The sequence below is a fragment of the Cucumis melo genome, chromosome 1 (assembly GCF_025177605.1).
Source record: "Cucumis melo cultivar AY chromosome 1, USDA_Cmelo_AY_1.0, whole genome shotgun sequence".
Classification (NCBI taxonomy): Eukaryota; Viridiplantae; Streptophyta; class Magnoliopsida; order Cucurbitales; family Cucurbitaceae; genus Cucumis; species Cucumis melo.
This window is the reverse complement of record NC_066857.1, coordinates 23,723,539-23,740,134: the sequence shown is the minus strand read 5'-3', so window position 1 is coordinate 23,740,134 and position 16,596 is coordinate 23,723,539. Positions and strand designations below refer to the sequence as shown.

General features: G+C 37.1%; 1 protein-coding gene across 4 annotated transcripts in view; it reads left to right on the top strand.

Moving 5' to 3' along the window:
- The first annotated feature begins 400 nt into the window (after window positions 1-400).
- The window catches only part of LOC103489745 (uncharacterized), a 28,135-nt gene continuing 11,939 nt past the window's right edge, over window positions 401-16,596 (top strand). Inside the window, exons 1-7 of one of the 4 annotated variants that reach the window (XM_008449043.3) lie at window positions 401-660; window positions 2,427-2,542; window positions 2,852-3,169; window positions 3,327-3,549; window positions 4,346-4,489; window positions 4,596-4,720; window positions 16,316-16,520. In XM_008449043.3, the coding sequence (XP_008447265.1) occupies window positions 2,427-2,542; window positions 2,852-3,169; window positions 3,327-3,549; window positions 4,346-4,489; window positions 4,596-4,720; window positions 16,316-16,520 (1,131 nt within the window). In that variant the 5' untranslated portion in view covers window positions 401-660. Of the gene's footprint in view, window positions 661-2,426; window positions 2,543-2,851; window positions 3,170-3,326; window positions 3,550-4,345; window positions 4,490-4,595; window positions 4,721-16,312; window positions 16,521-16,596 lie in introns of all 4 variants that reach the window. The other 3 variants (XM_008449042.3, XR_537682.3, XR_007823282.1) reach the window with 3 other exon arrangements.

The window sequence follows — 16,596 nt, the reverse complement described above, 5'->3', positions numbered from 1 at the left end:
CTATGGTTTTTGTCATTGGATCTTCCTAGCAATGTTTTTAATGAGGCATTTATTAAAGTATATAAAATGATGTACTCTTTTTTCCTTCACTAGGATTTTTTTCCATCGGATTTTTTCCTAGTAAAGTTTTAATGAAACATTTATTTTATATAATATGAACATCTAAAGGGGAGTATTATGAATATTCTACATGAAATTTAAATATCCTCCTTAGGTTACAAATTCATCCAATGATCTCCTTATTAATTTCTATAACTTTCTTGTTTTCTATTTATATTTGGTTTTGTAACCATTATTCTGACAACCCTATAAATAGAGGTATCATTCGTAAAAAACATACCATCAATTGTCTTTCTCTAAAACAATTTGATTATTGGTCTTTGTGAAATGTGATAGGGATAAGGAGTTTGTTTAATGAATGGAAAAATAGAAAAAAAGACTTCCCACATTTCTAAACCACATCTTCACCTCACAGCCTTGAATCTCTCTAATGTCATTTTCATTTGCCTCGTGAAGAAAAAAAATGTTCTTTCCTACCGTTCATTCAATTTTGACTTCTTCTCCATCTCTGATTTCTTTGTTCACCCATAGAAGTTAAGGACCCGACTGATCCTCTTCAGTTCAACCTCACACTGCCACCGCCTCCATTTAATAATTACGGTAAAGTTCTCAATTTTTGTAGATTTTGTTTGGTTTCTGATTTGGGGTCTAGAGTGCAATGCGGCAGTGGTAACTGTTCTAGTTGTAAGTGTGGATTGATGAATGCGATTGAGTTGATGTAAGATTTTCAATTTGTTGAGCATTCAGGATTGTTGTTTAAAAGAAAACAAAATTCGAATAAAGTTGAAAAACAGCGATATTAGTTATAGGAGGTAGAACATTTAGATCTTTGAAGTAAAGAGATTCTAGATATTTTTAGTCCCCCTTGCTTGTTCCCAAGTTCTGCGCTAATTCTGCCTCCGGTTTCTTCATTTTACCTGCATTTTATTTATGGGGTGGTTTCTTAGACTAATATTGCTTCACACCTATTAATGGTAGCTTAGGTTCATCTATGATTCCTTGTATACATATATCTATGTGTAAGAGCTAGACAGCTGTATTGTACAGAAGTGATTATAATATGGGGAGGGAAGAGTATGTGTGGAATCTTAACCGTGAGGTAGTGATTAACGGAACATAATGTACTCAGAAATTCTTTGGGAAAACCAAAGAGAAACCACAAAATAAAGTCGTCATCTCTCACTTGCCCCGCCTTTTTCTCCCTAGATTCCCGAATGTAATTGACAAATGGATCTGTTCTTAAATATCTGTCCCTTAGTCGTTGTTATAAGTATTCTTCAACCTTCTTAGGCATGCTGCACTACCCAGCAAAATCAAACAATGTTTTCCTTGGTTCCAACCAAAGATAGACCTCAAAGAAGTGGCATATCTTTCATAAAAGTTCCACGTAAAATAACCCTTGCAAATTCTGAGTTGATACTCCTAGGGTGTATAATGGCTAACGTGGCAAAGGGATGCTATTTTACTGAATAGTGACTAAAGTAGCAAAATGGTATTTTATTTTACTTTTTGGAGCTTTGGCCTGTCAAACCAGTTTTATGGTGGAGGTAAGGAGAGTTATATGGTTCGTATTAGGAGGTGCATAAATATTTGCAGTTTGGAGCCGTTTTTTGGAGGAGTACAAAATAGTTGGGGGCCTGTGATTATAGTTATACAATTTTTGTCGATCAGGTGTTTGGTTTTGATTGGGCCAGGCATAGAGGTTGTAGAGAGATGATTGAGTAATTCTTTCCCTGTTCTCCTTTTCGTGAGAAAGAAAGGTTTTGTGGCTAGCTTGGGTGTGTGTTATTGTGGAGGCCTTGGGAGAGAGAAACAATAGAATTATTAGAGGTTTCTGAGAGGTCTCTGAGTCAGGTGTTGTCCAATAGATTCAACGTGTCCCTTTGGGTTTTTGTGTAAAATTTGTTGTCGTTTTTTTTTGTGTTTGTGTTGACTACGTTTTATTTTGTTTGATTGGAATCCATGGTTCCTTTATAGTGGGTTCTTTAAAGTTGGTCCATGTATTCTTTTTGTTTTTCTCAATGAGAGAGAGTGATCAAAATTTAAGAGGCCATTCTTTTGCTTCTCTATCGTTAAATTTCTTTTTCCGGATGCTCTTCCTTTCCATTTATATGTGATTGCTTATTTTGGACAAGAATTGGAAATAAATTGTTTAGGTTACTTCTTATTTTTATGAAATTATGTTTTTCCCTTTCTTCGAAGGTGCCTTAGCTCCTTTGGAGTCTCATTGTTTCTTTGAGGCTTACAAACTAAGTCTGTTGTCTTATTTCTCTACCTTTCACTGTAAAACATGCTATCGTTCCTGTCTATGTTCAAAATTTACTTCACCCTTATTGTGTTGACTGAAGGCAATGAACTTTCTACAGATGGCGGAGCATGTGGCAGTCACACCATCACCATGTATCAAGCTACAAATTTGGAGAGCTCCATTCAAAGTGAAAAGCCTCGCTCTAGGCAATCTCAGTTTTAAAAGAGAACCGAGGTTAACTGATTTTTCTTATTTGCTAACCTTAAGTTTTATCTTATCTAAGACAACCCTTCTTCCATTTTCTGCATTTAATATAAGCCCTAATTATGTTTGTTTTGTTTTTGTTTTTGTTTCTTGTATATCTAGTTTTGGAGTCTTGGAAAGATATGGTTAGGAACTGACTACTAAATTGTGAACTTATTTTTATGTGCAATAGTGCTGAGGGGTTAGAGAGAAAATAAGTATAAACTGAATGCATTGTTCATATTGGTTCTTCATATGTAGAAAGTACAATTGACGTTCTTTCAACTTTTTGTATTCTAGAAAATCCTCCTCTGAGAGCTATAAGTTCATAAGGATCTCAACTTGGAGAAGGCATGAGCTTATTGGTTCTTGTGGCTCAAACTTCATTGTAAATCCTGCTCCCAGGAAGACCTTCAGAGAGCATGCTTACCTAAGGTCTTTGGTAAATGTCGATGGAACAACAGCCTCTGAGGCAATTTTTGTTGATCAATTTCTTTTGATGACCAGTATATTTCTAACATATATGGCTGGAGTAATACCGGTACCAAAGTCTAATCAACATGGAAATATCAACTCTCAGACCAATTCAGTCTTAGATAACCAAACCTTTTCTGGTAGGTAAGGGTGCACAGTTTACAAGTTTGAGATTTGTTGTCGCTAACTAACATAATTTACTGTTTGCTCCATTGCTATTTGTTGTGTATATCTGCTCTTTTTGTCTGCTTCAGTTTATTTTGAGGTTTCATATTTTTTTTGTATATATTTATTATTGCAGTGGCATGAAGACTGATGGTCAAATTAATCCGAAGCATGCATTAGTTGTAGTTAAAGGAAAAATTTTGGACTTTCTAGATGCTTTTGAACGTAGGAAAAGTATGGAAACCGAGGTACTCGAATTTACAGAATGTCAGGCCAAGCGACCACTATGCTTGAATGCAATTGGTGAGGGTCCGAGGTTAAGATTGCTTTGGGCTTCTTTTCAACTAATCGAGGAAGAGGCAGGCATCTAACTGTACTGTACCCTCTTGTCACATTATATTCTACACGTTTGTTTTAATGTTTGGGTGGTTTTTATTTGTTACGACGGTCTTACTTGAACAAGATTTGTTCTATAGGTAGTACAAGTGTGCCCTTGAGTTCCAAGGTTGTTACTTGTTAGGTTAAGTAGATTATAAATTTGAGATCTAATATAAATTTGTTTACTGGTGTTGAAACTTGTAGATTGATTGGAAGAGGAATCTATTTTTCCTTGTTCTTTCCAGAATCCCTCAACTACGAATCATTTAGTTTTAATAATAGCCTATTGTTATACATTCTGTTCATTACGTGGGATCTGCAAATTTTCATTGAGCTGTCTTATGTGTGTGCTCGTGTTTTTTTTTTCTTTTTTAAATGTGAATTTATATGATGATATCTCTATAAGTGCTTGCTTCCACAACTCTGGAAAGTAGGGGTTTTCACCCCATTCATCCAAAGAATTTGGCCTTGCTTTTTAAGTATATGTCCGCTGAGTAGTTGAGTGACAAGTATTCCACTGGACATTCTGCATGAGCAAAGAATAAATGATCTTGGCACTCTTCCTTTGAAACTGCCTGACCACTAAGCTCACCTATAGGTTCCAGCTCTCATTCTCTCTCCAAGTGGGTATCCACCGAAAGCTTACTTTCCTTGCTTTCATGAGACTTTAGTTTACAAATAATATGGCAATTTTTTTTAGGAATATGAAAATTTTCAGTATTCAATTTCATTGTGCAAAATTTTGCATCCTTTGTTAATTTGACATCTGTTCTGCAGGTCAACAATATTTCCGTTGCTACTATTCAGAACATGGATGATTTGTCTAAAATATTTTCTGAATTTATTCTAAAATCCTCTCGACCTGTATGCATGTCTTGGCTGAGAAACGAACTGTCGATGGAAAATAATGATTCTAGTAAGGTACTTCTAGGAATAAATTTTAGCCTCCAAATATGTTTTTCTAGTCATTTTCTCTTAGCTTTATTCATTAACGCTCTTGCCTCTACCTTTCCTTGAATGTCTACAGGCATTTCTTTCTTTGATGTCTGAAAAATTTAAGGCAGAAGACAATATCTTACCAGGAATTAAGAAGTCTGGCAAGGAAGAGCTGTTTGCAGAACTGATGCACTTTCTTAGTTTTGGTGCTCGCAGGTACTTTGTTCTCTTAATCTTTCTCCCAGTTTGGGAAGTTCTGTCACATTTGCGATGTCTAGGCTATTCTGTATATTCAAAGGGAAATCAGAATTCTATTTTGGTATTCTCTAATACTCTCCTGCTTGGTAGGGCTTCAATAATGTTAGCTTGTTTAATTTGTGGCCAGAATATTTATGTTATGCACAACTTTTTTCACTAAAAGAAACAAATGATTGATCTCATAAAAATTAATTAAACATCTAATTATTGTTTACCTATTTAGTATGAAAAACAAGAAACGTGTGTAAATCTAATGGAATATATACCAAAAAACAGAGCAACTTTTTTGTGGCTTATTATTATTATGATTATTTATAGGAAACTGTTAGGCTCCTGATTATCCATACGTTCTAACGTAAGGGTAAGAAAGTATTTACCCGTAAGAGATAGCTATGGGAGAGAGTATAGGAGAGGGGAAAATACCTGATCGGATCCCTAATGATGAGTTAAAGAATGTTTTGGGGATTGATGTAGGTAGGTTTTATTTTGGTAACAGCTGCTGTGGCTTTTAGAGGGAGAGGTTGCCAACCTTCTCGAAAGAGCTAGACGTTATTATCATTTCTTTGTGTTAGAATTAGTGGGCTTAGCCCAATGGAAGATTTGCCCTAAATATTCTTTCCTTTTTTTATCTCTTCGTACTTTTCTATTTATTCCCCTCTTGTACCTATCATTATCAGAAAATAATAAAAAGAAAAATATTGTGGTTTTTCTCCCGGTACTCGGGTTTTCACTTAAATTTGTGTGTTCTTTGTCTCTACTTTCAATATGGTATCGGAGAGGGACATTGAACGAACCCTAAACAACACAACTAGTGATGAAAATCAAACAAAGAGGACAGCTGCCAGTTTTAGCACCGCTGTCGATGCTCGGATCAACGCTGTGATGGAAGAATGGTTCTACCACATTTAGAAAACACCTAGAAACATAATTCCGCATAATTTCTCGTGGTCCGCTGCCAGAAACCAGCCACATGCCTCCCATGCGCCCTCGCCGAAACTCCACGCGCCGGCCCATCCTATTCAGACACTGCCAACTAACCTAACTGTGCCAACCTCATCTTCCTCCACTACCTGTAGCGTCCCCCATGACGACACATGCTGCCACCTAGTTCTGGTCGGCCACCACCACTTCTGCAGTCAAATCCATATGCCCTACCACCCACTGACCTTAATTATCATCCCGATATTAGGAACCCTCAAATTCACTCAATATTTGAAGTTGGTGAACCTTGGGCACATTCCAACCATAACGTACAAGCTTCCTCTTCTTTGGGAATAGCTCAACAGCAATTGAAAGGCTTCGACAACAGATTGCAGCAATTGAGACTACCATAGGGATGACACCCAACACTGTACCGATGTATTCTGAGAATTCGGTAATCTCGTTCCCTACTTCCTCTTCCTATGTGAATTCTAGTCCAACCACACTTGAGGCTATTATCCAGTCAGGTATACCTCAACCCTTTAGTCTCATTAGTATTCATGGTAAGAATCCTTGGATCTTAGACTCTGGTGCCACAGATCATTTAACTGGTTCCTCTGAACACTTTGTGTCTTACATTCCATGTGCTGGGAATGAGAAGATAAGAATTGCTGATGGTTCCTTGGCTCCCATTGTCAGGAAATGGCAGATTTCTTTTTTTTACGGGCTCTCATTACACAATGTGTTGCATGTGCCACAAATTTCATATAATCTTCTATCGATTAGCAAGATTACTCATGAATTAAATTGCCAAGTAACATCTTACCTGATTCTGTTTCTTTTTAGGACCTGAGCTCGGGGAGGATGATTGGCATTGCCCGACACAATAGGGGTCTTTACTTGCTTGATGATGATGCCTCCTTTAGTAGCATTTATAGGACGAGTCTTTTATCTTCCTACTTTTCCACTTCTGAAAAAGATCTTATGCTATGGCATTTTGTTAGATACCTAGATTAGTATAGGATAGGGATATAAAGGTAATTAGTTAGGTGGTAGTTAGATGGTTATAAATAGGAAGTTGGGGAGTGAAGAGAGGACATGAGATTTCTGTTAGAATTGTTTAGGCCTTTGTGACTTCTTGAGAGAGAGAAGTACATTGGAGAGTTGAGAACAATCCTTTACTGTAATTGTTTCTGAATTCAATAATGAGAAGGAAATCTAAAGGAAATCAGTGTTCCATCTAAAGGAAATTAGTGTTCCATCAAATTGGTATCAGAGCGGTGAATCTTGGGAAGGAAATCAACAATGGAGCAAATGCAAATTGAAGAAAAACTGGAAGCCTTTGAACAAGAAGTGATTGGGATGAAGAAAGAATTAAGCAAAATTTCGGCAATTGAAGAAAATCTGAGATCCTTAACGAAGAGCCTCTAGCGGTTAAGAATTCAAACCGAAGAAAATCAACAATTGTTTTTACAATACGTTGAAACCATGGTGAAGGAAAAATCGACAGTGAGTGAAAGAATCGCAACGAATCTACCAGTAATGAAGAGTATAGTTGAAGGAGGAAGTATACCTATGAAAAGAATCGAGAACGAAGAACAAAGGAAGGAAATAGATCCTGAAGAACAAAGGAAGAAAATAGAAACTGAAGAGAAGGTGAGCGAAGAACAAACAAAGAAGATAGGAATTGAAGAAGATATAAGCGATCGAAACAAATTCAAGAAGGTAGAGTTACCGAGGTTTAGCGGCAAGAAGTTCGATTCATTTATTTTTTGGACCGAACAGAATTTCCAAAAATATAAACCGATCGATTCTAAGAGAGTAATCGTTGCTGTAATCAGATTCGATGGAACCACATTAGATTGGTCTCGGTCGAAGGATGAACACGATGCATTCAAGGATTGGTTGAGATTAAAACAGAGGTTGTTACTTCCTTTCCAATTAGTGAGGGAAGAACTTAGCCACGGGCGATTTTTATCAAACAAACCGGAAATCATGGAAGATCGACGAGACCCGAAACGAAGGTCCAAGTGAAGAAAAAGTTGCTGTTCGGAGATGCCGGAAGTGACTGGTTTCGATGGAAAAAGAAGACGCCGGAAGTTGACTGGTTTCAATGGAAAAAGAAGACGCCGGAAGTTGACTGGTTTCGATGGAAAAAGAAGACGACAACAGTCGTGTGGATGAGAAGGAGGAAGAAAACGCCGGCAAATGGTGGTTGTCCGAGAAGGCGATACGAAAAGCGGGAGAGTTGCGTAAAGAAGAAGATGTTGCCGTGATTCTGATGACGTGGCAGAAAGGGATAGAAAAGGAGGTTAGAGGAAAGAAAACTAAACCCTAAAATCTGTTCAAATGGGCTGCAACTTATCTTAAATAATACAATGGAGGCCTAACATTAAGTAGGTGGAGGGCATTTGACAAAACAAATTGATTATGGGCCTAGCCCACTGGAGGAGAAAGAGCTGAAAATAATTAAAAAAAAAAACAAAGCTGATGGAGGATTTTTTTTGAAGGACAGATTACTGAAAATTGTCGATAACTAAAAAAAAAAAATGATACCAATTTGATGGAACACTGATTTCCTTTAGATTTCCTTCTCATTATTGAATTCAGAAACAATTACAGTAAAGGATTGAGGAAATCTCAATCCTTCTCTCAACTCTCCAATATACTTCTCTCTCTCAAGAAATTACAAAGGCCTAAACAATTCTAACAGAAACCTCATGCCCTCTCTTCACTCCCTAACTTCCTATTTATAATCATCTACCTACCACCTAACTAATTACCTTTATATCCCTATCCTATACTAATCTAGGTATCTAACACATTTCCATTTAGGCCATCACAACTTTAAATATATGAAATACCTATTTCCTCATCTCTTTACTAAAGTTGACGTTTCTTCCTTAGATTGTGATGTGTTCATAAAAGCTAAACAACACCGAGTCTCGTTTCCCTTGCAACCTAATAAACCAACTCGACCTTACTCTCATCCATACTGATGTTTGGGGACCATCCAAGGTTACTACCTCCTCCGAGAAACGATGGTTTGTGACCTTTATTGATGACCATACTCGTCTTACTTGGATTTTCCTGATCTCCGACAAATCCGAAGTTACCTCCTCATTTCGGGACTTCTATCACACCATAGAAACGCAATTCAATAAGAAGATTGGAATCCTGCGAAGTGATAATGGTTGTGAGTTTCAAAACCACTCTCTTAATGAGTTCTTATCCTCTAAAGGAATTGTTCACCAAAGTTCTTGTGCTTATACCCTTCAACAAAATGGGGTTGCCAAACGAAAAAATCGTCACCTTTTGGAAGTTGGCCATTCCCTCGTGTTGTCAACTTCTCTTTTTTCCCATCTCTGGGGTGATGCCATTCTCACTGTCGCTCATCTCATCAACTGCATGCCCTCCTGTGTCCTTTACTTCCAGACACTGTTAGATTGCCTCAAAGAATCCTATCCCTCCACGCGTCTCATCCTTGATGTTCCCCTTCGGCTTGTGTGTTTGTTGGGAATCCTCTGCACCAATGTGGCTATAAATGCTTCCACCCATCTTAATGTAAGTACTTTGTTACTATGGATGTCACCTCTATTGATGATCGTCCTTATTTTCCCGTTAGCCTACTTCAAGGGGAGAGTGTGAGTGAAGAGTCTAACTATATGCTTCTTTTAGAGTCTACTTGTCCTATTGTGGTTACCTTACCTGATCGTATCTCTCACAGTATAGTCCTACCCACAAATCAAGTCCCTTGGAAAACCTACTATAGGAGGAATCTCATAAAGGGAGTTGAGTCTCTTGTTGTTTAGATGACTCTAATCCAGGATTCGGAACGAATAAGAGATCAAGGTATGATTGATTCCATTAACTCACATAGTAATAAGAGAATGAGTGAGAATGATAGGTCTGAGACGAATTCAATTGACTCACATACCAACAATAAGGTAGGTGAGAGTGACGGGTTCGAGACAGCTGTTCTGGAAGATATGGGTGAGCAAGGCAGTATTGATAGGGTCATTATCGATAGAGAGGACAGGATTGATGAGAACGAGGTTGTTGCTAAACATACTGAAAATGAAATTAAGTCAAACCATTCTGGAAATACTAGCAAGTATGGTCCTTCTCTTGATCTTCCTATTGCACTGAGAAAAGGTACTAGGTCCTGTACAAAACACTCCATATCTAATTATGTGTCATACGAGAATCTCTCACCACAGTTCAAAGCTTTTACTGCCAGCCTTGACTCTACCACAATACTCGAAAAATATTCACATTACTTTAAAGTGTTCTGAATGGAAGAATGCTGCATGGAAAAGATGAAAGCTCTCAAAAAGAATAACACTTGGGAGATTTGTGCTATATCCAAGGGACACAAGCTTGTGGGATGCAAATTGGTGCTCACTCTCAAATACAAAGCAGATGGAACACTTAACAGACATAAGGCAAGGTTAGTTGCAAAAGGATTTACTCAGACCTATGGTGTTGATTATTCAGAAACTTTTTCTCCCGTTGCTAAATGGAATACTGTCAAAGTCCTTCTTTCTGTTGCTGTAAATAAAGATTGGACTCTATATCAGCTGGATGATAAGAATGCTTTTCTAAATGGAGATCTAGTAGAGGAGGTCTACATGAGCCCCTAGCCTGGCTTTGAAGCCCAGTTTGGTCAGCAGGTTTGTAAACTCTAGAAATCCTTATATGGTCTTGAACAGTCACCCAGAGCATGGTTTGACAGATTCACTACCTTTGTCAAGCCCCAAGGGTACAGTCAGGAACACTCTGATCATACTTTATTTACAAAAGTTTCCAAGACAGGCAAGATTGTAGTTCTGATAGTTTATGTGGATGACATCGTTTTGTCTGGAGATGGTCAAGTAGAAATCAGTCAACTTAATCAGAGAATGGGTAATGAATTTGAAATCAAGGATTTGGAAAATCTGAAATATTTCCTTGGAAGGAATAGAGGTGACCAGATCTAAAGAAGACATTTCCGTGTCTCAGAGAAAATACATCCTTAATTTGCTAATTGAGACAAGTATGTTGGGATGTTGTCCTGCTGACACTTCTATTGAATTCAACTGTAAACTAGGAAACTCTAATGACCAAGTTCTAGTTGATAAAGAACAATATCAGCGCCTTGTGGGTAAATTGATTTGCTTATCCCATATTCACCTGATATTTCCTTTACTGTGAGTGTTGTCAGCCAGTTTATGCAAGCTCTCTATGAGGAACACATGGAAGCTGTCAAAAGAATTCTGAGATACTTAAAAATGACACCTAGTAAAGGGTTGATGTTTAGAAAGACAAATAGAGAGACCATTGAGGCATATACTGACTCGGATTGGACAGGATCTGTTGTTGACAAAATGTTTACCTTTGGTTATTATACCTTTATTTGGGGCAATCTTGTAACTTGGAGGAGTAAGAAGCAAAGTGTTATGGCCATGAGTAGTGAGGCCGAATATAGAGCTATGAGTTTGGGAATATGAGGAAATTTGGCTCCAGAAAATCTTGTCTGATCTTCATCAAGAATGTGAGACTCCATTAAAGCTCTTTTGTGATAATAAAGCTGCTATTAGTATTGCTAACAACCCAATTCAGCATGATAGAACTAAACTTGTTGAGAGTGATCGACATTTCATCAAAGAAAGACTTGACAGTAGGAGCATATGCATTTCGTACATCCCTTCGAGCCGACAAGTTGCTAATGTTCTCACCAATGGGCTTCTCAGACCAAACTTCGAATTGTGTTAGCAAGTTGGGCCTCATTGATATTTACGTCCCAACTTGAGGGAGAGTTTTAGAATTAGTGGGCTTAGCCTATTGGGAGACTTGCTTTAAATATTCTTCCTTTTTTTTTATTTTTTTTTGTACTTTTTTATTTATTTCCCTCTTGTACCTATTGTATCATTATCAGAAAATAATAAAAATAAAAATATTGTGCTTTTTCTCCCGACTCTCGGGTTTACTCGTAAATTTGTGTGTTCTTTGTCTCTACTTTCAATACTTTGTAATTCCTTGTATTTGGTTCTTTCTGTGTAGCTTATGAAGAAACTATTTCAATTTCTCGTTTGTTTCTACTACTGTTGAGTTTTTCTTAGTTTCAGATCGGAGAATCCTAATAGAAAGATAAACCAATATATTCATTACTGAAATTGATTACAAAATAATTATTATATCAGAGTTTTTTCTTCTTTTGAAACGAAAACAACACTTTTCATTGATGGATAGGAGCTAAAGGGGTCAACAGAAGTACCTGAATAACTCAACTAGGTTGAGACATCCATAGTACCCTCATCATCTCCCATTATCAGGGTGTAATTAGAAAAGAACACCTCAGTGTAGATAAGCTTTAATTACAAAATGGAGGAGATAAATTACTCCAAGATAAAAGCTAAAGATGAAGTAAAATCCTTGGGTGCTTATCTGAGAAAGCTCAAGCATTTCTTTCCATCATAATTCCAATAAAAAGCTGTAATAAAGTTGCACCAAAGAATTTTTTTCTCTTTTCTAAACAGATTCAGATGGAGGAGAGTGAAGACCGCCTTTGTTCATGTAATGCAATAAACCAGCCAAAAGACTCTCGTAGAAATGTCCAGAATGCTGAAAATACCAATCTGTCTCATGGTTCTTCATGCAAAGATGACAGAAACTTGGTGAGATAGCTAGCCAAGGAGATCTTCGTTGGAGCTATTGACATGTATTAAGCTAGAATGGCTTAGCTCCCAAATAAAGTTTCACCTTTTCGGGATTAGTATCATTTGCTAGATTTTGAGTAGATGTGGGTCTCTTAGTTAATGAGCTAGAAGGAACTTGCTCTCCAAAGACCAAATATCAAAAGTCATTGATTAGTTGTAACAAAGGGGCGGAAAAGAAGGGAAAGCGAGGCTGATTACCCAATTTCCACCTCATTAAGATTTCTCATGAATAAATTCCATAATCTTGTAATTGGATTCCATACATCAACGGTGGTAGCCTCCATTTTTTAGTGTTAGATGTGATAAATAATAGAATGTAAGTTAAAGATTTTGGCTCCGAGACCAAAAAGTTTTTTCAGAATAGAGTTTTGTCTCCCCTTACTAACTCCAGAGTCTAAATGCAATATGACAATGGACATGATGCCTCAATTTTTCAACAGGCTTCCAGGGCCTTTGATGAAGACATGGACTTTGCTCCCGGCTTGTAGTTGAACTGGGTTGTAATACATATTACCAACAATTCTTCTCTGCAGAGCTCCTTTTCTTGATAAAAGCATCAAATCCATTTGGTGAACAGGGAAATACTTTTCAGGTGATTATAAAAAATTCCCCATCCCCTTCCTCAATGGGAGCTTAAATGGACCATTTGAGCAGATGGCATCCTTTTTTCATTCCTATCGTTATTCACAATTTTTGGGAGCACCAATTTTCAAGATTTTACATTAGCCATCATAAACAGGGAATCACAGACCATCAAAATGTACAACATTACAAGGACATGGGAAAGCCAGCTTACAGACCAAAGCTCCTATAGATGACAAGGACCATCATCAAAATGCAATATCATAAGAGCCTCCAATAAGCAAACCTGTCATAATGTCAGAAAAATAATGGCCGAGACTCATTTTTGGAGTGAATGGTGACTTAGTTCCTTCGTAAAACCTATACACAATTTCATTTTCCTTCTCCACTACTAAAAGGAGAATCTAGCAACCTCTTCATCTTCATCCTCATCGATGGCATCATCCTCTTCGGTAAATCTATCATAATCATCATTGTCTTCATCTTCTTCATCAATCTCTTCATCATCATTGTCAACCATCTTAGTTTTACTTTCGTCGTCCTTCAAACCAGTGCTCAAAACCACTGTTTGTCCCTTGGAGCTCTCCATATCTCTCCGCAACTTCTCCATGTTTTCCCGTCTGCGCTTTTCCTCTAATCGCTGCTTTTCGGCAACTCTCTTGTCAAGCTCTGCCTTGTAGTTTTCCATGTACTCCTCCGCACTGGATTCAAATTTCATTCCATCATTATTCACAATTCGAAAAAGAAGAGGTTGAAAAGTTGGTGAGGAAGATATTGGTTGGGATGATGCATCAATGCATCAGTTTTTTCTCCAAGCCTTATTCTTCTTACTAAAGAAAGGATGGCAGGGTCTTGTATGGACTATTGTACTTTAAACCAATCATATCACCTAATAAATTTCCAGTTCTGGTTATGGAGGAGTAACTGGATAAGTTGTATGGAGCGCCTGTATTCTTGAAGATCGCCATCGACCAAGTTAAGATACTATTGGGTTGGCTTAAGGTAGGGGATGTGCATAAAATGGTTTTCAAACACATGAAGGTCAAGTAATGCCCTTGCAACCGCAATTCCACCTTCCTGTTCATTATTATGTTGTAGCCATTTCTACAAAAGGATTTCCTGGTTTACTTTGATGATTCTTTGTGTGCAGTGTTATCATTTAGGACCTCACGGTTCACCTAACAGTTGTGCTAGGGGAGCAAAGAATTGTTGCCAATGCAAAGAAGTGTTAGTTCAGACTACCACAGATTGAATACTTGCACCATATCATTTCTTCAAATGGGAGGTTGCAGGCCCTTCTAAGATCACTGCCATGAAAGAGTGGGCTATTCTGAGGAACATTAGGGAGTTAAAGGGTTTTTTTGTGACTTTCAGCTAGTGCTTTAGGATTCACCCCTTAACTCAACTATTGAAGAAGGGAAACTTTATATAGATTGGCAAGTGGACTTGTTTTTAGAACTGAAGATACCATGGTGACAGTGCCTGTAATTGGGTTTCCGTATTTTGTTATACTATTTGAGCTAGAATGCTTTAATACATTGAATGGAAGCTTTTTTAACGGTTATGGAAGCTCAAGAGTCCTGAAGAGGCCTGTTTCCCTTTTGAAAAAAAATGGTTGGAAGTCCAAAAGTCCAAGAAAAGTAGATATATATTGGTTGTGCTTCTCTTTGCAGAGGATTTAAACATAGTCAATAGTACAAAAATCTCTCTTTTGGACATTGAGTTTTTATTGTTGTTTGTTCTATACGAAAGTGGGAGATGGTTATTTCTTTTCCATTGCTCATTGAATACGCATCATTAAAAGGACATGCTCATTGTTTTGGACATTCGTGAGTTCTTAATGTCAATGCCGAAAACAATATTACAATCTTCTTTGTGGTCACAGGTTGGATGTTTTGGCCATTGAAGTCTTGGTTTGGGGTTTATGGCTAGAAAGAAATTAACGTGTTTTTGAAGGTAAACAGATAGGTTCAAAAGGAAGATACAAGAGGGGTAAATAGATAGTTGAGAGGCTTCATAAAAAAAAATAGATAGTTGAGAGGAAAGATTTGATCCATCAGATGTCATGCTTTCTTATAATGTGCTCTTTACCAAGATCTTTGGAATATTATTCTTTAGAAATTCTTATCTTGTTGGAAAGATTAATTGAGCTGAATTTTTTACTGAAATATGTACTGGGACTGTTCGATGAAGTTCCCCCCCCCTTAGTTTTCACTTCTATTTTCATATTGTTTTCTTCTTTATTTTGTGTGTATGTGTATTCTCAGGTGTTTCCAAGTTGAGTATTTTAGTTGTGTATGATTAACTGTCAACTTCTCAATTGTTCAATTAAAGGTTGTATTTTTTCTCTAGAAAGAACTGTTTGGAGCCAGCTGGTCCGTCAAATAAAAATTGACATGGAATATAATAGATTTAAGTAGACTAAATTGGAAACTAACGTCCTGCAAAAGTTCCCTTGCATTTTTCTTTTGAAGTTTATTTGTTTATATCTGTCTCTCTATCCTCTGGAAATTGTTCTCAGCTTAGGATATTATGGTTGTTATGACTGTCACGTGTAGTTAGTATTTGTTAGTTCTCCTTTGTGTTTATTACTTGTGTTATGTGCCATCTTTAAAGCCTAAGAGGTGCACCTTTTCATTTGCCTAGATTTTTGCATATTACTTTAAGGGGAAGACCTGTTTTATTTGGCTTTTCAAATATTTAATGGTGGATCAGACTTGATCCATTTAGTTCTTCTATAACTTGTCTTCTAACCTAAGATGCATGGACAATGTTGGGAATAAGGGGCTTTGTTGATAGTTTATAGCCTTGCGGGTATTTTAGTATTTTACTTTACCCTAAGTTTATTTCCTTTTTCGTATTAGGGCTTGCTAGAGCCTATAAAGTTTTCTTCTTTTGTAACTTTGATTGTGTTCGAAAATAATAAAAGAGACTATTGTGGTTTTTCTTCTTGTTCTAGGGTTTTTCAACGTAAACCTTGTGTTCTCTTTTCTACCTTCTAGCAAACATAAACACAAATGTATCGACATGTCGTTCTTAAAAAGAGTTAGACATGGACACGTTGGGAACACTTTTTCCCCTCTCTTTTACATAGAATTTCTACACATACTGCTAAATTAAGTTGTCTAAAACTAAAAGATGTCATTCTACTACTTTAAGAATACAACTAAAGTCAAAGAGTCTCGCCATTTCCCCTTATTTTTTATGTTAATTTTCTTTCCAGTGCCATGTCCAAGTCGTTTTTGAAATTGGAAAAAGAAAATTATTTAATTCAAACATCTTTTCTAGCATGTCTAGACAAATATGTATCTGACATGTGTCTGTTCCATTCTGGAATTTTGGCTTTTAGCAGGGATTATTGCTATTATGACCATAGCCTGTATGTCAAGCATGCGATTTCAATATTAGAAGATTTGCTGATAACCTTCGCCGATGGGATTGCAAGTATGTATCTAGAATTTATTTCTGTTGACAGCAGTTTCTTTGATGAAGTGGATAATATTGGCTTGGCATTGTGTACTCTATCAACACGAGCACTCCAAAGACTGCGTAACGAGGTACTGTTTTTCTTTCCCTTTTTGCCTGTGGACCTGTGGTTAACGAGGTTGATGAATCCTCATAGCTTCTCTAATC